Raw genomic sequence first — 21,643 nt, 5'->3', positions numbered from 1 at the left:
GGGCTAAAACAGAGCCGCTGTCCCTCCCCACTTGCCCATCTCCAAGACTGTTACTCTCATCTCCAAGGCCACAGGCAGGGTTGTTGCCACTGTAAAATGAACAGTCCTCCTCCTTTTCACCCACACAGCAAAGCTGTTGGTCCTCACAGCTGACAGTGGCTGGACAGAACCTCTTTACCAAACAGATGGGAGAGGGCATGGGAACAGCTCCAGGCCAAATGCCATAGAGTCTCACTGTTCTCACCTGAAATTCAGCAGTTATAGGCATAAATACTTCTCAGATTGTTGTATGCCCCTGCTCAATTTTTCCAGAATGCTGAGATTGTTTCATTTTGCTTTTGTCAATTCTGCCAATCTCCTCATTCAACACAACCAGAAGTTGCCCTCCACCCTCAATTTATGTGGAATATAAAACACCACACAAGTTGAGAGACTAAGACAGAAAAACTGCTGAGTTAAAGAGAGACAAGGAGGGGAGTAAAGGAGGGAGACATAAAGCTGATTCTACCACTGTATCTGCCTCTGCATGCTCCAAATCATCCAACATAGTAATATGTACACTACACAAACACATGCACACATATATATTTCTTGATGATTCCAATTCACCAGCCACTAAAGAAAAAGGAAATTCTCTCTCCTAGAAGCCATCAGAAACTGCCTCTAGCTTTCTATATGCCCAGATTCGGTCACGAGACGGTAATAAGTTAGCATTAAAGAAAAAAAGGTAGTTTTGAAAAACACCCAAATAGAAACTCTACAAACAGATACTATACAGCAATGAAAATGGATTAACTACTGGTATGCTCAACAATATGGGTAAATCTCACAATGTTGAGTGAAAGCAGGAAGATAAAAGGTACATAGTATATAATCCCACTTATTTAAAGTACCAAAGCAGGAAAAACTAATCCATATTGTCAAGAACGTGATTACTCTTGGAGGACAGTGACAGCAAGCAAGCATGAGGGGGCTTCAGAGGTGCTAGTAACATTTTTTTGTTTTTTGAGATGAAGTCTCACTCAGTCCCCAGGCTGAAGTACGGTGGCGCAATCTCGGCTCACTGCAAGCTCCGCCTCCCGGGTTCACACCATTCTCCTGCCTCAGCCTCCCAAATAGCTGGGACTACAGGCGCCTGCCATCACGCCCAGCTAATTTTTTTGTATTTTTAATAGAGATGGGGTTTCACCGCGTAGCCAGGATGGTCTCGATCTCCTGACCTTGTGATCCACCCACCTCGGCCCCCTAAAGTGCTGGGATTACAGGTGTGAGTCACCGCGCCCAGCTAAACTCTGAGTTTCTTTTTGAGACGGAGTCTCGCTCTGTCGCCCAGGCTGGAGTGCAGTGGCGCGATGCGATCTCGGCTCACTGCAAGCTCCACCTCCCGGGTTCACGCCATTCTCCTGCCTCAGCCTCTCTGAGTAGCTGGGACTACAGGCGCCCGCCACCAGGCCCGGCTAATTTTTTTTGTATTTTTAGTAGAGACGGGGTTTCACCGTGGTCTCGATCTTCTGACCTCGTGATCCGCCCGCCTCAGCCTCCCAAAGTGCTGGGATTACAAGCATGAGCCACCGCGCCCGGCCTCTGAGTTTCTTTAACACTTAACCTCTCCTTCACAATCCACTGACCTACCCTGCAGGGGAACATGGTGATTATAGGAGAAAATGCATGCCAGGAGCCCAGGAATGCATGAGGGGCCCCATGCACATGGACTGCAGATTCCCATGAACATGGACTCCTCCTCTTCCTGCCCCGACTCCACATCAGCCCTCACTGCTCACCCCTGCTGAGCTGTCATGGACTGGACTCCGGCTGAACACACAGAGAAAGCGAAAGGAGACTTGGACCTATAGTTTTATTTCTGGAACTTTAGAAGAGGACCCTGGTTTTAGAATGGGGACTAAAGACAGCAGAGTCAGACAGAAAAGCTCTTTGGACAGCAGGACTACAAAGTATGTTTCCTCAGACTAGGAGGCTTTGTCAACAGGAGCAGGCTTGGGTTTTCCCATTTTAAACGCTGTGAACACCAGATGATCTCTGAAGTCCTCAGGATCCCAACAGTTTGGGTTCCAAAAACGAATTTGACATAAGACTGCAGGCTGGGGTCACCCTGTGGGGTTAGTTGACACAGGAAGGTGAGGAGCCACCAGCTGTCCTTTACGAACAGGAGTGGAGAGACAGGCCCTCCACAGGGAGAAGACTCCAGTGGGTGGTGAGAAGAGAGAGCAATGGGCCACAGAGGAGTCTGTCACAGGGCCAGCCGCGAAGCTGTGGCCACACCACAGCCCTCAGTGGGTGTCTGGCATGAACATTCTGGAGAGCTCCAAGGGGAGGGGTGATGCAAGAGCAGGTGCTGGGTCTGAATTTCTCTTTACAGAGAGAAAGGAAGGTTTTGAAGTCAAGAAATGGGTGGTAGATTGGGTCTTATTTTTATTTCAAGCTTTTACCTTAAGAGATTCACAAAAGGTGAATATGAGGAAAGTCACTCTTGAAGTAATCAGTGTTGACTAAGGACAAACCAACAGAGCAAACCGAAGCCCAGAACCAAGTGAACATGGAGTCGAGTGAGCATCCCGTACCCGCTCCGAGGAGGGTGCCCTGGGCTGGGCTCCCAACTCTATCCCTAGCCAAGTGACCAAGGTAGGTGTAGCATCCCTGGCCCTCTGACCTCTAGATCTGAAAAGCAGGGAAGCAAACCAAATGAAAAACTCAAGTGTCCCTACTAACCAAAAGCACCGAGTTGGACAGACAGCAGGTACGTGGGTGGCAAAGGCCTACTGATGGCAGGGGAGCTGACGGAATGTGCCACTCCTTCTCCTGTGAGACCCACACTCTGTGCCACTTGCAGTTGGGACCTGGGGCCCTATAATGGCCACAACAGCACAGCTGCCAGTGGTGGGTGATGCCCGAGCTGAGCCTACAGCCCTCTCCATAACCCCGCCAAGCTGTTACCAACAGGCCTGGAGTGTGGCCAGCCCCAACCTGGGCACACTAGGCTTGTCTCCAGGTTCCAGCCCCTCCCACTGGCTCCTCCCACTCACCTGTGTGAGGTGCGCATGTCCACGGGCCCATCGCCCACCAGCCCTTCGCCTCTGCCCATGGCCATGGCCGTGGCCTCTGTTGCCCTCAGCAATCCTTGGGCTGGACCTGCTCCCGGCTCAGGTGTCACCCTCATGTCTCCGTCAGTGTTTAAATCTGAAGCCAACAATCCTCTCTCCATTTTTATTTTCTTGCTCTCCACATCGTCCTCTGTTGGGTCCCGTTCAAGCGCTCGTTTCTGACTCCGTGTTCGGCATGCTTCTTCGGTCATTCTGAACTTGGGAGGGAGGAGAAGACACAACATTTTAACTGGGTGCAATGAAGGTGCCACCTTCTTGGAAACTTTTCAGTGTTGCTTTCAGTGTTTTCCTCCCTATGGGAAGGATGGCAAAAGAATGTACAACAAATGCAGGGCCCAGAAAAGCATCCCCAGGACATTTCATCACTGCCTTGAGGAAGGCTAGGCAGGAGGGGTGTGTCCCCAGCCTCCACCGTGTGGCTGAACATTGGTGGAGCCAAGCTACACCCTGCCCTGTTAGGGGACAGAGGCAGCAGGGTGCTGAACAGGAGCAGTGGAAGGCAGCTGCTTATCAGCAAGGAAAGGCTCAACAGCAAACAGAGGAAAAGTTGTTCTAGATCTGAACTACCTGCCTTTGGGATTTTCAGCACCTGCAATGTCTGGAATCCAGGAGGGCGGTGACTGCACTGTTCTAGGAGCAGGGTCGGGGCCTGGGACTAGCCCTACACTGTGGTGACTCCAGCTTCTCCCCTTCAGGGAAGGGAGGTCTCCTCACTCCCTGCTCACTTCTGGGAAGTGGGGACTGGGGATCACATTTAACCCTTTGGTTGCCAGCGAGGTACACTTTGAGTAGAGTGAGGCCTGGCCCATGAACGTGCCACCGCCCTGTACCTGCAGCACACACATATCTTGATTTAAAGAAGAAAGAAAAAGAAGAAAAAAACAGCTGAGTCAGTTTTTGATCTCATGACATCACTGGGCTCCACATGACCCTTCCCAGGATTCAGTCGGAGAGACAAAGCACTTTCCAGAAAACCAGTCTGAACCGGTTCCAGACAACAGGCTGAAGTGTTGTTAACCCTCACGGAGACAGGACGACAGCACAGCGATGTCTGCCTGCAGGGAGGCGGCTGGCATTCCACAGCAGGGTCTGGGACACTGGCACTCTTAAAAGGACTGCTCTAATCCCAGCCTCGACGTCCCAACAGGACAAGGCACAGGAATTGAGACAGAGAGAGTCAGGTTCTTAAAAAAGCATCCCAGTGTTTACCAGGGGACAAAAGAGAAACTTAGCAGCTGAGCTCTAGTGGAATTCCCGACGTGTCACAGTTTTCCATGGGACAGTTGGTGCCCACTTGGGCCCCCACAGAGAACCCTGATTCACACCTGTGGCATGCTCTATGCTGAAGCCCTCTGGTCCTATCTGTGCCCTCACAGGCAGGGCACTCATCTTGCCAGAGCCTTAGTTTCCTCACTGGCAAACACCCTGGGGAAGCCTGTCCCAGGTAGAGCCAGGCAGACCCAGTCTGGAGGCTGGGGGCAGCACAAGGCAACACAGGGGTCCTGTCACAATCCATGGGACACACTCCAGAGCTGACTCATCTGCAGCTTCCTTAAAGGAGCCAATTTCACAAATGAGCAATAGCGCAAGGCCCTGCCCAAATGTGCCTCCTCACGCACTCAAACTCAAAGGAAAGAAAGAGATAGCTGCTTCATGCTCCTGGAGCCAGAGGGAAAGCAGGCCGTCTACAAGCGTGTTGTGCCAGTGTGGTCCAGCCAGGGCACCTGGGCACCGGCTTGAAACACTCGGGTCTTCTCAAGGCCAGGAAATCCCTGGTGTGCTTCGCACAGGCCCAGAGCAGCTCTGTGCTCCCTACCCTGTCTCACCACCACCCAGGTGCCATGGTTGACCCCTAACATGACCAGGCTGAGGCAGGGAGACCCCAAATCTCAAGGGCACAGGCTTTCAGACTTGCCTCCACCTGTCCCCAGCCCCTCCGGCATCCCAGCCTGCACCTACCACCTATCCCACACCAACTATGCGGCCTCCGCTGCCCCTGGCCAGCCTGTCCACCCCGCCCCCGCTCCTGCTCAGCTGCCCCTCAGCTCCCCCATGGAATGGAGCCCAGGTAGAGGTCGAATGTGGAGGTCATGGCCTCACTTCTCTGCGGGAGGTGAGGAATGCTACGGTGTCCCTCTCAGCCCCGAAGTTCTATGGTCTCTGTCCTTCCTTCCTCCGATGTGCCTTGCCCATAAACCCCATCTGAACTGCTCACTAACAGGTTGTCTGTCTCGCCTCCCATGAGACCACAGATAAGTCACTGCCCTCAGAGTGTGGGTCCCCTCCTCTCCTTTCACTTCCCTCACTGTGGGAGGGGTGGGACATTTCTCCTTCAAGCACTGCCTTAGACAGCAGGTATGTGCACTCCCAGGCCCAGGCCAGGGAGGAGCCTGTTTAGGTGAGAGATGAGGGGAGGCCAGGACATCGGACAAGTAAGGCTCCCACTCTATGGGTGAAGCTTCCCAGTCTGGCCTGATAACTACTGTTGGGGATGAAGTCCCCAGGTGGACAGGGAGAATGCACCTCCACCTCCAGGACATAGCATCCTTCCCTGTGACTCAAAGAAATCCCCTTGCTCCCTACTCTGCCCCTGTTCCAGCCAGACAGGGTCCCTCCCAGCACAGCCTCCCATCCTGTAAGCCCTGGGCTCAGTTCCATGAAGCCCATTTGAACCCAAGACCCTGAATGAGTTCTCGAGGCTGCTCCGGCCCACATGGACAAGGTGGAACTGACAGCCAGATCGGGGGGGCGTGCCTGTGTGGCCTCACTTCGTTGTCACTGGTATAGGACCAGAGGCTACCCAGAGGTTCTGAGAGATGCAGGACAGAGCAGGGCCTCAGGTGCCCAGCAGGGCTGCTCCCTGCTGGAAGCCCCAGAGACCTCTCTTGTTGGGCGCCCCGTTGTGGTAGCGGGTCAGAGTCCTCAGCAGAGGGCTAGCTGGCGTGTACTCAGGGTGCACAGCAGCTCACTATGAAGCCTAAGGCCTGGAACTCTGCCAATCCCAGGCCCGGCACTGACGGCTGGCCTCACAGCGTCCGCCTGCCCTATGCCTGTGCCTCCCAGAGGCAGGCCACTATGGGGCGGGACCCTGCAGCACCCCTCCCCCACCTCAGGAAGGACAGGCACAGCTGGAGGGGGTGGGGCCAGCCCCCGAGTGCAGGGGGCTCCTTTGGCAGGAGCCTCCTCCACTGCCAAGACCAATGACGCAGGGCCTGCTACTGGCCAATCCTCAGCCACCACAGGACACTTGCTCCTGGGGAAGGCAGGTGCCGGTAAGGAGTGGCTCCTCCCTCCTCAAAGCAAGCAATACCAGTGCCCCCAGCACAACAGGGCTGGCGGCCACTGCACAGCAAGCACAGACCCAGGAGCAAAGTTGTCAGGAAGAAGAAAGCACGACAGATGACTCCTGCGAAGAGCAGTGGGGGGTGCATTAGAACACTTCCTAAAAGTAGGTGAAGAGGCTAGGTCACCCTGCCTGGCAAATGAGGATTCATTTCAAAATTCCCAGTGACGGGAGAGTGAGGGGAAGGCAGCTCCAGTGGCGGAAGTTCCAGGCCAGGCCTGTGTGGGAGCTGCCAGTGCATGGAGAGCAGCCCCGTCCTGGAGGCTGAGATCCTCTGCCGGCTGCTGCCTGCAGACAGATCCCAACAGCAGTGTGCCCATGTGAAAGAGGAGAACACTGAGGCTGCCAGGGCTGCCTGAGACACAAGGCTGAAGGTCAGCCTCACCCTCCTCCTCACTCTCTCCAAACACCCCAGGCCGGGCTGCAAGCCAGCACAGATGAGCAGCACCAGCAAGGCTGAGTGGGCATCGGTCTCCTCTGACACGTCCCACACACACTGGGCTGGCAGGTGTTGGGGGCGTAGCCCAGCTCTTCCTCAACTAGGGGCCAAAAAGGACAGGTTCCAGCCACACTAGAGATCCCACACAGGCATAGCGCAGCTCTGACCGGGAGCACCTCCATGGGCTTTAGGGCAGATACGAATGCTGCTTTAATTTTTGTAAAATGCCACCATCCAACTGGCCTGAGAGCCTCAGGCAGAAAACATGTTCTAGAACAATTCCAAAAGGCTGACTGATGCTGTGGCAGGAACCAGAACTCTTAAAGAGGACTTGGGGGACAAACAGAAGGCACCCAGCACACTTCTGGCACACCAGGCCAGTATGCATCCCTTGATAATTAAAAGAGAAATTAAGTACATAGACACAAATCATAAGCCCAAACCCCTGAGATCACACTGCTAATACTAACTCTACCATAAAATGCCATCTATGGCACCCATCACTAACATACCCATACTAACACTCTTATTTCAGACAGGAAGAAAGTGAGGCTTCGCAGTAAGTGGGTTAAAGCACTGGCGGGAGTGGCAGGGCTGATGCTCTCAACCGTGGATTTTAGGCGTCTTCCTGCCTCCTCACCCAATAGCAGCTCACCGAGCCTCCACTGTGGGCTGTGGAACACCATCCACCCCCATGCTAGAAAACGAGCGAAATGACAGAGGGTGTTGGTGATGGTGCTGTGGGGACACGAGGCAGAGCACGGGGCAGTCAGAGCACGCAGAGGGACGGAGGCTGGGCGGAACGGGCGGCACCGGAAGCCAGTCCTGAAGGAGACAGGGCCCAAGCGGAGACGTGTGCTGGGGGAAGCACTGGCCCAGGCCGGAGGGGAGGAATCTGGCTTGCTCTAAATGATCACCTGGCTGGAGGACTGCAGGGCAGGGGAGCGGTTCCTATGGTGCAGCTACACTGGGAAGGGGACAGAGCAGAGGGGAGACGGGGCACTCCGGAGGGGGTTGCTTTCTTTCACTTGTTTTTGCCTGAGCAACTGGACCAGTGGGGCTGGCTTTTCTGAGATGGGGAGGAGCAGATTTGAGGAAGCAAGGTTGGGCTACAGTTTGGATGTGCTGAGTGTGAGGCCCACGATGAGCCCCACGGAGATGCTGAGGAGCAGAGCCCTGAACCTGGGGGCAGCCACTGTCCTCAGGAGGCACAGGGCACCTCGGGGCACCTCTTCCTATCAGGAAGGAAGAAGGTCCCATGAAGCAACCAGTGCTGAGTCAGATGATGACGACGGGGTCCAGGTGCTAGCCTCGCTAGCTGTGAGCTGCGCCCAACACTCAAGACACAAGGGCCCTGTAGGCACACAGCTGCAGCAAGCCTGCGCCCAGGTGCCCACCTCCAGAGCGCCCCTGTGGCCCTGCCCTTCACACAGATAGATGCACAGCACAGACGGGCCTCTGGACCCAGAACCCCTGTCTACTCTCCTCCCGGCAGCATAGCCCAAGGAAGCTCCCAAAGCCACATCCTGGATCTGTACCCCCTTCAGTGGCTCCCCCACTTCCTAAGAGTCAAACCAGGGTACCTTGTTTGGCCCAGAAGGACCTGTGGAGGGGGTAAGGAGAGAATAGGTGGGCCAAGTTTTGGCGTTGGCAGCGCCTGCCTGACAAGCATACTTTTTCCCATGCAGAACAGACACCTCCATCTGCTCAGAACTGTGGCCCGAGCCACTTCCTGACGCACATCTCTGAGTAACAGTGACTAGGACTCATTCCGGAAGGAAGCCACACCGGAAACAGCAGCTCTGGACTTCTCAACGTCAAACTTCGTTAAGGCCAAGTACAAGAGATACAACTTGAGAGACAGAAAGGTGTTCCAAGCAGTCCGCTCCTACAACTAGACACAGCCGGGAACAGAGACTTGGTCTCAGCTCCATCACACACGCGCTGGCTGGCCATGGGCCAGGGGAGAGGCCTGTCAATCAACCATAGGACCAAGGACACAAGATGGACACAGAAGCTTCAGTGGGCCAAGAGAGGACACCACTGCCCCTTCTTCCACAGTGTTTATCAAAGATGTCCACACAGCTTAAATTATCTACCCTCTGTGTCACATGCTAGAGACTCTCAAATTCTAAACAGTCAACCCAAACTTTTTTCTTTAAGAACAAGGTCTCACTATGTTGCCCAGGCTGGACTCAAACACCTGGGCTCAAGTGATGCTCTGAGCCTCAGTTTCCCCATCCCTACTTCACAGACAATGCTATGTGAAGAAAAATGGAAGAACTGGGAGAAAAGTTGCAGAATAACATAGTACTATTTACATGGTTTTAAAAAAAAAAGGTTTATATAGGGGAAAAAACTGAAAGCAACTTCACTAAAATCAAAACTGAAAGGAACTGGACCAAAATCAGTAGTAGTAATCTCTGAAGAGTAGATTATTAAGAAACTTTCACTTACTATAGTAAACATTTCTGTATTGCTTGAATTCTTTCTTTTAACAGTGACTATGAATCAGTCCTGTACCCAAAGAAAGCAAGGATTAAAAAAGAAAACCATATAAAACAACAGCCCTACCTGCTAAGGATGAGAATCAAAAGCACAAGTGTGAAGCCAGGCACAGTGGCACATGCCTGTAGTCCCAGCTACTCAGGAGACCAAGGCAGGAGCATCACTTGAGCCCCAGTGTATGAGTCCAGCCTGGGCAACATAGTGAGGCCTTGTTTCTTAAAGAAAAAAGGAAAGAAGGAAACTAACAAAGAAAGACAGTACCGCATCCAGGCGAGGAGGAAGGAGGCTCCCTAGGGTGAGAAGCTCTGGAGAGAGGGGGAAGCTGGCTCCTCCAACACTCCAACGCATAGGACTAAGGACACAAGATGGACACAGAAGCTTCGGTGGGCCGAGAGAGGATACCACTGCCTACTCTTCCACAGTGTTTATTGAAGATATCCACGCAGCTTAAATCATCTACCTTCTGTGCCACATGCTACAGACTCAAATTCTAAACAGTCAACCCAAACCCCTCAGCTCATTCCCACAGCCCGCCTTCTATATGGGCCACAAGCCTCCCTGAGTGGTTACAACCACCAGGCCACAGCGTACCTCACCAGGGCCCTGGCAACAATCTCTGTGCCAATCAGGAGCTTCATCTCTCCCTGCAACTCAATGTTAAGCTCTTCAATGGCAGAAACTTTTTTTCCCCATTCATCTTCATTTTCAGTGTAGAGCAAACAGTATGGGCTTGGTATGCACTGCTGAGCTACGCCTACGTTTCTGTAAATTAGACTCATGAAGCATGTGATTCCCGGGGTTGCCCTACAGGGCAAAGAGGAGCCAACAAGTAAAGTGCTTTCATTTAAAACTCCAAGACATGGGGACTGAGATGGCGTCTCCCAGACTGAGGCCAGGGCAGGAAAAGGAATCAGGCGAGACATTCCAGGCAGGGGAACAGCATGCGCCAAGCAGCTGAGCAGGGAGGGTCTCAGGCCAAGGAAGGGAAGGCCGTGGTGAGTCCTGAACTAACGGCTTTCTCAAAAGGAGAACAGATGTCTACCACTCACTGGCTGACACTGGGTTCTTAACCCTTGGTGGCCTGAAAAGTAAAGACACACCAGAGATACAGACATCTTCTCTCTCACATGTTATCAGGATGGACCCCAGCCCAGCCAGCTGGCTAGGAGCTCCCTAAGCCTTCAAAGACCCCAGACTGAGAGATCGTCTCCCTGCAGTGGTCCTAGGACAAGACCAGCAGTGGGGAGGTGCAAGCTGGCTGGAGCCAACTACCGCTGAGAGCCTGCATGAGTTGAAGACGGGCATGTGTCACCCCACAAGGCACAGGCAACTGAAGTCTGGCTGGGTGAAGGTCCAGGCTAGGTCTGAACTCAGGCCACCATGCCTCTGTCTAGGTGGCCACTCTGATGAGCCTTCCACAGTGTGCTCCCAAGGGCCTTTTGTTAATCTTTTTTTTTTTTCTGAGACAGAGTCTCGCTCTGTCACCCAGGCCGGAGTGCAGTGGCACGATCTCGGCTCACTGCAAGCTCCGCCTCCCGGGTTCACGCCATTCTCCTGCCTCAGCCTCCCCAGTAGCTGGGACTACAGGCGCCCATCACCACGCCCGGCTAATTTTTTGTATTTGTTAGACGAGACAGGGTTTCACCATGTTAGCCAGGGTGGTCGATCTCCTGACCTCGTGATCCACCCGCCTCGGCCTCCCAAAGTGCTGGGATTACAGGCGTGAGCCACCGCGCCCGGCCTTGTTAATCATGTTTAAACTGCTTTTACCTGGAGTGACAGGCACAGGTGGGGCTCAAAGGAGAGCTGCATACATGTGAGGAGGAGGATGGAACAGCCATCCTCAGATGTCTCCAGGCAAAACTGAATCTAGACTTGCCCTGCCTGGGGCTATCTATGGAAGAAGCTCTGGGAGGCCCCTGGGAAGAACCTGCAGCCAGAAGGTATGAGCCCTCAGAATGTCCCAACCACTCACCAGATAACAGGCTCTGTGACAGCAGGTACAACACCTTGTCCATGTCCCTGAAGTGGCCCCACTTCTGCAAGAGTGTCAGTCACAGAGTAGGTGTGCTGCACATACTGGGTGCGTGGGCAGAGGTGTCACAGATAGGAGTCCTCTGAGTTGAGGGACTGGATCGGACACTTCAAACTCACTTTCAGCACTGGGATCCTCAGGGTTTCATCCAAATCTATTGCTCCTTTGTAATTAATAGAAGCATGGGGATCTTCTAATTTTTAAGTGCAAAACACCTAACACTGATTGAGCATCTACCCCACAATCACCTATAAGGTAAATACTCTCATCAGCCGCCTTTTTGCAGGTGGGGAAACCAAGTCACAAAAGTACCCAGTCAGCCATCAGAAGGTCCCATCAACCACTCAAAGAGTCAGACCTGAAGATTCCAAAGGACATGGGGAGCACTGCACCTGTGGCAATTTGGGCTTGACCTTGCCCTCTCACATCAAGGGGTCCAGATGAGATATTAAGTGATTACGACTTTATTATCATGAATGAGAGCAAACCTTTTGGTGTTTGCCTTTGCCTTCAAAGCATGGTTAAGTTCTGCTATAGTACAACAGAGGTAGCACTCCTAAAAACCACTGCAGGATGCAAACCCATGTGATAAAAACACAGGGCTTACAGATATAAGAAGGTTAGGGACACAGTACTCCAAAACTTCATCTATGACATAAGATAGGAGCCCAAGCAACGACACGTGGATATATGGGCAGCACAGCGGCACACACGCTCAGTGGCTAAGAAATACACAAATGTTGCACGTCTGACCCTCACCTCAGGGAGGACCTGCTGCTTGCCGTGAGCATGGGTGCGCTGCCATTTCTGCTGGAGGGAGGCTGTCTGATTCGGGAAAGGGATAGGGTGTGGCCCATAACGTGCGGGACCTCGAGGGGGCTTGGAGCATGTCTGAGGTGTGGGTAGTTTTATTTCATGTACTCACAGGTGCTCTGTTAAACTGGGAACCGTTTTCTAGATTCACCTAAAGCAAGAGTTGGCAAACTTTTTCTCTCTCTCTTTTTTTGAGACGGAGTCTCGCTGTGTTGCTCAGGCTGGAGTGCACTGGCACGATCTCGGCTCACTGCAAACTCTGCCTCCCGGGTTCATGCCATTCTCCTGCCTCAGCCTCCCGAGTAGCTGGGACTACAGGCGCCTGCCACCACGCCTGGCTAATTTCGTTTTTGTATTTTTAGTAGAGATGGTGTTTCACCGAGTTAGCCAGGATGGTCTCGATCTCCTGACCTTGTGATCTGCCTGCCTCGACCTCCCAAAGTGCTGGGATTACAAGCGTGAGCCACCACACCTGGCCAGCAAACTTTTTCTTAAAATGCTACACAGTAAATAATTTTGGCTCTGCAGGCCATTTAGTCTCCGTCAGGAAAGCTAAGTTCTGTGGTTCTGACAGGACAGCTGTCCCTCGAGACCCTTGGAGGATTATTTCCAGGAACCCCCTGGATGCCAAAATTCCCAGATGCTCAATCCCAGATATAAAATGGTGTAGTATTAGCATACAACCTATGTACATCCTTCCATATGCTTTAGTAAGTCACCTCTAGATTACTTATAATACTCCATAAAATGTAAATGCTACGTGAACAGCTGTTATACTACAGTTTTATTTGTATTATTTTATGTTGTTTTGTTTTTTCCATTATTTTCTTGCAAAAAAAAATTTTTTTTTAAGAGCCAGAGTCTTGCTCTGTCACCCAGGCTGGAGTGGAGTGGCGCGGCATGATCTCAGCTCACTGCAACCTCTGCCTCTGGGGTTCAAGCAATTCTCCTGCCTCAGCCTCCCGAGTAGCTGGGACTATAGGCACACGCCACCATGCCTGGCTAATTTTTTGTATTTTAGTAGAGACGGGGTTTCACTGTGTTGCCTAGGCTGGTCTTGAACTCCTGAACTCAGGCAATCCACCTGCCTTGGCCTCCCAAAGTGCTAGGATTACAGGTGTGAGTCACCGTGCCCAGCCCCCAAAAAAATTTTTTTTTAAGAGATGGGGTCCCACTGTATTGCCCAGGCTGGTCTCAAGCTCCTGGGCTCAAGAGATCCTCCTGCCTCAGCCTCCCAAGTAGCTAGAATTACAAGCACATACCACCATGCCTGGCTTACCCCAAATATCTTCAATCCACGGTTGGTGGAACTCAAAGACGCAAAACACAAGGATATGGAGGCCCAACATACCTGAATGGGCGTGTCTGCGAATTAAACTTTATTTACCAAAACAGGCCACCACCTTGTGGGCCGTAGTTTTCCAATCCCTAGTGTTTCTCCTGAACAAAACCACACGCAACCATCGCAACATTTGTGTTACACCTCAACAGTCCTCTAACACATCAATCGTGTTGGAACAAATCTGCTTTTCCAACATAAGCCTTATAGCAGAATGGACTACAGAGAAAAGTAGGTTTCAAAAACAGAAATCTAAGGGGGTGGGGGGCGGGTGCAGTGGCTCACACCTGTAATCCCAACTCTCTGGGAGGCCAAGGAGGGAAGATCACTAGAGCCTAGGAATTCAAGACGAGCCTGGGCAACAAAGGGAGACTTCGTCTCCAATAAATTTTTTTTTTTTTTCTTTTTTTTTTTTTTTTTTTTGAGACGGTCTCACTCTCACCCAGGCTGGGGGCAATGTCTCGATCTCAGCTCACTGCAACCTCCGCCTCCCAGGTTCAAGCGATCTTCCTACCTCAGCCTGAGTAGCTGGGACCACAGGTGGGTGCCAACACACCTAGCTAATTTTTTGTATTTTTGGAAGAGATGGGATTTCACCATGTTGCCCAGGATGGTCTTGAACTCCTGAGCTCAGGTGATCCACCCACCTCGGCCTCCCAAAGTGCTGGGATTACAGGCAGTGAGCCACTGCACCTGGCCTTCTGATAAACATTTTTTAAGCCAGGTGCAGTGGCTCATGCCTGTAATCCCAGCACTTCGGGAGGCCGAGGTGGGCGGATCACCTGAGGTCAGGAGTTCAAGACCAGCCTGACCAACACGGAGAAACCCCGTCTCGACTAAAAATACAAAGTTAGCCGGGCGTGGTGGCGCATACCTGTACTCCCGGCTACTCCAGGGGCTGAGGTAGGAGAATCGCTTGAACCCAGGAGGTAGAGGTTGCGATCAGCCAAGATTGCGCCATTGCACTCCAGTCTGGGCAACAAGAACGAAACTCTGTCTCAAAAGCAAAACAAAAACAAAAAAACAAAACACAAAAAATTTGGCCGGGCGTGGTGGCTCACGCCTGTAATCCCAACACTTTGGGAGCCCAAGGCAGGTGGATCACAAGGCCAGGAGTTTGAGACTAGCCTGGCCAAGATGGTGAAACCCCATCTCTACTAAAAATACAAAAATTAGCCAGGTGTGGTGGCGGGCACCTATAATCCCAGCTACTCGGGAGGCTGAGGCAGAGAACTGCTTGAACCCGGGAGGCGGAGGATGCAGTGAGCTGAGATCATGCCACTGCACTCCAGCCTGGGGGACAGAGCGAGACACCGTCTCAAAAAAAAAAAAAAAAAAATTAGCTGGGCGTGGTGGTACATGCCTGTGGTCTCAGCTACGCAGGATGCTGAGGTGGAAGGACTGCTTGAATCCAGGAGGTCAAGGCTGCAGTGAGCTGTGATTGTGCCACTGCACTCCAGCCTGGGCAACGGAGCAAGACCTTGTATGTGGGGGGCACAGTGGACGGACTCGAACGTATAAATTCAATCCAGAGCAAGGACTCAAGGTTAACTCTTTTGACAAGTCAGAAGGAAATTCAGTTTCAAAAAGTGCTATGTGCAGACAAGACAGCTTGCTACAGGGTCAATTTTATACTGTCCTAAAAGCCCACACTTAGAACACTCAAGATAAATAGGTCCCTGATAGAAGGAAATTACATGCTATAAACTCAATTGCTGCAGTGGATGAAACTTTAACCCAGTTACAGAAACAAGCACTCCCTAAGCACAGGTGCCTGAGAATCACACCAAAGCCCTAAGGAAAAGCACAGGGCTGAGAAGGATCTGAGGGGCATAAGCCCAGCCTGGGGGCCCAGGAGAAGCCTCACTGAGGAGGAGAGGTTTCAGTCACAGTGCCAGCGCAAGGTGTGAACTGAACACACCACTGAGGCTGACTGCTGGAGGAATGGGGGCTCCAGGGATGCCCAGTGGCAGGAAGGGAGTCACAGGGCACGGGCTTCCCGGGTAACCAGGACTGGCCATCACCTTTGAGGACTGAGGGAGAGCGAGGTCGTTTGTGCCAGGGAAACCCTGAGGACACATTACCTGGTTTTGGGGGAACGCACAGGAGGACAAGGTCCACACCCAGCTAGTGTGACCTCTCCCAACTAATGCTCTGCCATACACATGACTGTCCCACTCTGGGGCAGGATCTGGACAGGCAGGTAACCTACATCATGTCCTGTCCCACAGAATGAATCAAGGTCCCAAAACAAAGTTACTGGGGGTGGCTAAAGGTCTGCATGTGGTACATTTTGCCTGTGGCTTCAGCTCCTCAGCCCAGCCCCAGCCCAGGGGTTCAGCAGAACCACCAGCACCTGTCCTGCCCACTGCCACTCACTGCCTTGGTCCTTCAATTATGCCCGTCACTTCACCCCCCAGCCTGGGGGCAATCTATGTCCTGTCCAGCTCACACTGGGGCTGGACTTGAGGGCTGACGTGGATTCTCTAAGCCTTCTGCCTGGTTGAGAGGCTGATGCAGTTCAACAGGTAGACAACCACTTTACAAAAAACAGGAGACAGAACACATTCTTCCGTCCTGTTGAAGGTGCCAAGTCACTGTTACAAAGGCTTCCCACAAGATGGGCAGTCTCCCCATCAGCCTCTGACAGCCACAGCAAGGCTCTCAGTGCCTGAGCAGGGACTCCTCGGCCCCACCTGGGCCGTGGGATCCAGGGAAGCCAAGGGCAACAAGAAGATTGGGAAGGGGACAAGGAACACACGGCGCCCATGAAGTAAGAGCATCTGACCCTGCAGGAAAGGCAGACAACAGACAAAGGAAACAGTGGGACAGCAGACAGACACCTCCCTGCCCTGCAAAGTATACACTAGTTAAACACAGGGCAATCCTGAACTACACACACGTGTATACTCAGACTCACACGCCTGCATGGTTTTCATCTCCTCCTCCCACTTCTGAGTCTTGCTCAATTGTCTCAGAAAATATTTCTGGCCAGGAGCAGTGGCTAACACCTATAATCCCGGCACTTTGGGAGGCCAAGGAGGGAGGCTCACTTGAGACCAGGGGTTCAAGGCTGCAATGATCGCACCATTGCACTGCAGCCTGGGCAACAGAGCAAGACCCTGTCTCTAAAAAAAGAAGCAAAAAAGTCTTTCTTCTGCGTTTAATTCTGAACAAAAGAACAGTGGTTCTCAAGAGCAATTCAACGTCCACATAGCTACTGATCTACTTGTCTCACGAATATGGAAAACCACAAAGTATGGTTTTCAGACACAAGGCCGGAATCACCAAGTTGCAGGGCATGTGAAGGAGCCCAGAGCCCTGCTGAGTCTCACACGCATTCCCACCCGCCTACTTCACTTCAACCCACACTATTTCATTGGCCCCGCAATTTCTCGCCCAGCTGGATAGAGCCACAGAACGCCCTCAACTCATTGGCACTGCAACCTTGCTTGTTGGTTCTACTTCATGCCGAAAACATGGTAATGTCAGCTTCCAGAGAAGCCACAAGAACTGACTTGTTGACTGTTGCACATCTGGACAATGCGTGAACTCAGAAGGAAACTTCTGCAGCATGAGGAGCCTGATCGGTGCCTGAGACACCCCTTCTAATTCACAGCCCACCTGGCTGTCATCAGGCTGGAGTGCAGTGGCATGATCTCGGCTCACTGCAATCTCCGCCTCCTGGGTTCAAGTGATTCCCCTACCTCAGCCTCCCAAGTAGCTGGGATTACAGGCATGCACCACCACACCCGGCTAATTTTATTTTTTTTATATTTTAGTAGAGAGGGGGTTTCACCGTGTTGGCCAGGATGGTCTCGATCTCCTGACCTCATGATCCGGCTGCCTCGGCCTCCTAAGGTGCTGGGATTACAGGAGTAAGCCACCACGCCCACCCCACTTTTTAAAAGTTTGAATCTTGGCCGGGTGTGGTGGCTCACGCCTGTAATATCAGCATTTTGGGAGGCTGAGGCAGGTGGATCACAAGGTCAGGAGTTCAAGACCAGCCTGGCCAACATGGTGAAACCCCGTCTCTACTAAAAATACAAAAAATTAGCTGGGCGTAGTGGCGGGCGCCTGTAATCCCAGCTACCCGGGAGGCTGAGGCAGGGGAATCGCTTGAAACTGGGAGGCGGAGGTTGTAGTGAGCCGAGATCATGCCACTGTACTCCAGGCCTGCGAGGCAAGAGCGAAACTCCGTCTCAAACAAAACGAACAACAAAAAAAGAGTGTTGTTTTTTTTTTTAATGTAATGAGGTTGCTTGCTGAAAGAAAGCATCCCAGTACAGAGGTCACACTTGTATTCAGCTGAACACGATGAAGAAAAAAGCCCCCACATACCCCCCAGCACCTTGTGGTACGGGGATCCTGACCGCCCCCTAGCCTGTGAGAAGAGGCCTGAAACCTTTAACAGGTCCTGAAGAGGAGGAGAAAGCTGAAAGCTGTCAAAAGGCACAGAACGCACTCCAAAAAGACACGAGCAGCACACATCCAATTCAAGTGAAGTACCTCCCCTCAGGCCACCAAATACATAAATTTGAGCACCAGCATTCCCTGGAGGGGGGTGAGCAACAGCCCCCACAGGTGTTCCCTACCCAGCACTTCCAGAAAGATGTTATTTACAAGTGCCATGCTCAGCTCTGACAGAGGGAGAGGGGCATCTACTGCCTCCTCCTAACAGGGCACATGTGACAACCCAGGTGTGCCCAGCGCTGTGCTGCTGAATGGCAGGGTCCCTTGCCAGCACTTCATCCGAAATGCTAATGACCTACGAATATAAGCTGGTTCCCATCACCAAACAGTGGGTGGAATCTGAGGCAATGACCAGGACATCCATCCCATCTCTAGTTCTTGGTTCTAGAGCTACTCAGAAATGCAGGTAATTAAGAATGAAAGGGGCCAGGTGCAGTGGCTCATGCCTGTTAATCCCAGCACTTTGGAAGGTCAAGGCAAGAGGATCCCTTGAGGACAGGAGCTCAAGACCATCCTGGGCAACATAGCAAGACCCTGTCTCTACAAAAAAACCTTTTAATATAAGATAAATAAATAAAAGAATGAAGGAAGTAAAAACAAAAGGCACCTCTGGCTTTCCCATTTACAAATAAATGCACACTTACAATCTCATGTGTTTCAGGTAGAGGACTCGTAAATGATGCCTCCAAAATATTTTTTAAAATCAATTTATTAAGGTTTTTAGACAGGATCTCACTCTGTTGCTCAGGATGGAGAGCAGTGGCGTGACTACAGCTTACTGTAGCTTCAACCTCCTGGGCTGAAGCGATCCTCCCACCTTAGCCTCCCGAGGTCACAGGTGGGCACCACCATACTGGGCTAATTTTTGTAGAGACAGAGTTTCAACCATGTTGCCCAGGCTGGACTTTTTTTTTTTTTTTGATACATTTAACAAAGTAAACCTGGAGAGCAAAACATCACAGAAACATACCCAGGTATATTAATATATACCCAAGTAACCATCAACGTTTTAAAAATAAAACCTTCCAGGTCTGGTGGTACGTGTGCATGTAGTTCCGGCTACTAGGGAGGCCAAAGCAGGAGGAATGCTTGAGCCCAGGAGTTTGAAACCGCCTGGACCCTGTCTCTAAAAATAAGTAACATCTAGATGGTCTGCAAATTCCTAAATGTAACTCACACTAAGCCTGCACAGTGGAGAGCAGCTCTGGTAGCCTCTCACTCCAGCACCCTGTGCAGAGCAAAGCTGTTTTGGGCATAAGTTGTCTCTAGAAAATAGATCACTGATCCCAATAACCAACAGCCCTCCCATGGTGTGCCCCATCGCTCAGACTCACCACGGAACTGTGCAGGGCCAGCCTGGGACAGACAGGTCCCCAGACCCCAAACTCCCTCTCTGGTGTCATCTGGGGGAAAAAAACTGGAGAAGCATAGTTCTTAATCAGGGAAGATGGTGTAGGGATTATGCCATCTTCCAGATACACAGATGATTGCCTGAAAACTCCCAAAACCAGGGGACGATAGTGTCCACACACTGGCCATGAAAGAGCCCCACAAGGATCACAATTAGCTGCTTCTGTATATTGGCCCTGTGTCTCAGCTTGAGGGCCCTTCCGGGTAACACGAGATGAAAGCCTGTCTTCACCCCTAAGTTGTACCAGACAATAGGAAAAAGTACACCTAAACTGATCACGGGCTTATGAGGAGAAAGACAAGTAGCAAATAAGTGTCTTTAAAACTACTGCTAGGCCGGGGCGGTGCACTTCAGGAGGCTGAGGCGGGCGGATCACTTGAGATCAGGACTTCAAGACCAGCCTGGCCAATGTGGTGAAACCCCATCTCTACAAAAAAAATTTAAAGATTAGCCAGCTTGGTGGTGGGCGCCTGTAATCCCAGCTACCCAGAAAGCTGAGGCAGGAGAATTGCTTGAACCTGGGAGGCAGAGGTTGCAGTGGGCCGAGATCGTGCCACTGCACTCCAGCCTAGGAGACAGACAGAAACTCTGTCTCAAAAACAACACAACACAACACAACACAACTACCAATAGCTCCCTGTGCTCACACTGGAGATCAGGACTTGGTTTCTGTGTGTGACATCTGAGAACTGCTCAGTGCCCAACACTGCCCTCATTTGAGGCCGTGCTTGAAGTGGCCCCACACCTGCGCTGCTGTTGGCCAGGGCCTGTGCCCAAGCCCAACCCTGCAGCCCCAGAGAGAGAAACAGATGCTGCCCGTGAAGGGGGAGTCCGAGCAGTCTTAAACCTCCATAGGTAAGTGGGGACCAGAGTCCCAGCTGTAGGACGTCACTGTGAGCGCTGGCTATGCTCCCCTTCTGTGGGAAGGGCCTGGCTCTCTGTCCCCTCCCAGATGCCTCCTGTGCCGTGAGCCTACGTGGCCTATGAAGGGTTACGCCTGCCATTTCCATGCCATCTGCTACGTGCCCATCGGGCGTCACATCACAAAATGGGAGGCCTTAACCCTTCCAGGGCTGCAGTCTCTCAGGGCTGAGCCAGGCGAAGCTGTGGCCCTGACCACCAGCTCGATCAAGGCCTGAGACTAGAAATGGCAGGGAGGTCTGGCACAGAAAATTCCAAGGGCCAGAAAAGCCTTCTCAGTTCCTGTAAGGAAATGTCAAATGGAAAGTGAAGGAACCAAAAACTCATCTGTTGCCATTTTCATCAGGGCACCCAGCAACGTGGTGACGCTGTGGGCTGGAGGCCCTGCCCAGGCGCCCTTCCTCAAGCTCCTCCCTACAATCATCCTGCAGCATCACAGAGCCACAGGGAGGATCACAGCCAGCAGGGAAACCTACTTCTATGATGAAACAAACTATCTGCTCTCAACGCAGCCCCAGCCTGTGGGTCTACCCACAAACAATCCTTGCAGCAGGTTCCTATATAGCTGTAAGGGCTGGGACAGAAATCCTACTTCTACCCTCTACCTTGAAAATGGAACTCTTCCCCTCAGGGGTGGGAGAAGTCTGGGTATAGACACCCACACCAACCTCTGGGCAACAGCTAAGCTGAGCTGTGCCATGAAGTGGGGGAGCTGGGGGTCTGTATCAGTGCTTCTTTGGTAAAACATGATACTTAATAACACAGAAGCAAAGCCCTGGCCAGAAGGTCCTGCTGGCCTCTCTGACCATAATCCAGCTACCCCTGTGCCCGTCCCCCAAGTCCAACCAACCCCTCTCCTGTTCTCTCAGCTGGAGCCACACTGACATCCTGGCTCACTTCCACCTCAGGGCCTTTGCATCTCCACTCCCCCAGGACTCAGCTGATAATGCAAAGTGAGAAACACTTCACCTCCACACATGCCCCCCAGGGGGTCTCTATCCCCTTTCCTGCCTCATCACCACTTGACATGCTATTTACTCACCTCTCTGTTTGTGGGCTTCCACCTCCAGGATATCAAGGGATACCTATTTCTCTAGCACTACCATCCAAGGGCCCATGCAGGCACAATGCTTTGCACAGAAGAGGCAATGTATATATATGTGTTAAACAGATTTGAAATAGAACTTTCAGAACTCCCAACTACCACTGCCCTTCAACCTCCTTCCTGGTTAATAAGCCAAA

General features: G+C 52.0%; 1 protein-coding gene across 15 annotated transcripts in view; it reads right to left on the bottom strand.

The window, feature by feature from the left end:
- GATAD2A (GATA zinc finger domain containing 2A) overlaps positions 1-21,643 on the bottom strand; it is a 128,372-nt gene that overhangs the window by 41,466 nt on the left and 65,263 nt on the right. For 9 of the 15 annotated variants that reach the window (XM_055235488.2, XM_055235487.2, XM_055235494.2 and 6 more), the window contains exon 2: positions 3,042-3,316. In XM_055235488.2, coding sequence (XP_055091463.1) covers positions 3,042-3,310 — 269 coding nt within the window. In that variant the 5' untranslated portion in view covers positions 3,311-3,316. The remainder of the gene's footprint in view (positions 1-3,041; positions 3,317-21,643) is intronic. The other 6 variants (XM_055235483.2, XM_055235482.2, XM_063616331.1 and 3 more) reach the window with 1 other exon arrangement.

Source organism: Symphalangus syndactylus, chromosome 13 (assembly GCF_028878055.3).
Source record: "Symphalangus syndactylus isolate Jambi chromosome 13, NHGRI_mSymSyn1-v2.1_pri, whole genome shotgun sequence".
NCBI classification, from domain to species: Eukaryota; Metazoa; Chordata; class Mammalia; order Primates; family Hylobatidae; genus Symphalangus; species Symphalangus syndactylus.
This window is presented reverse-complemented; position numbering and strand designations above follow the sequence as displayed.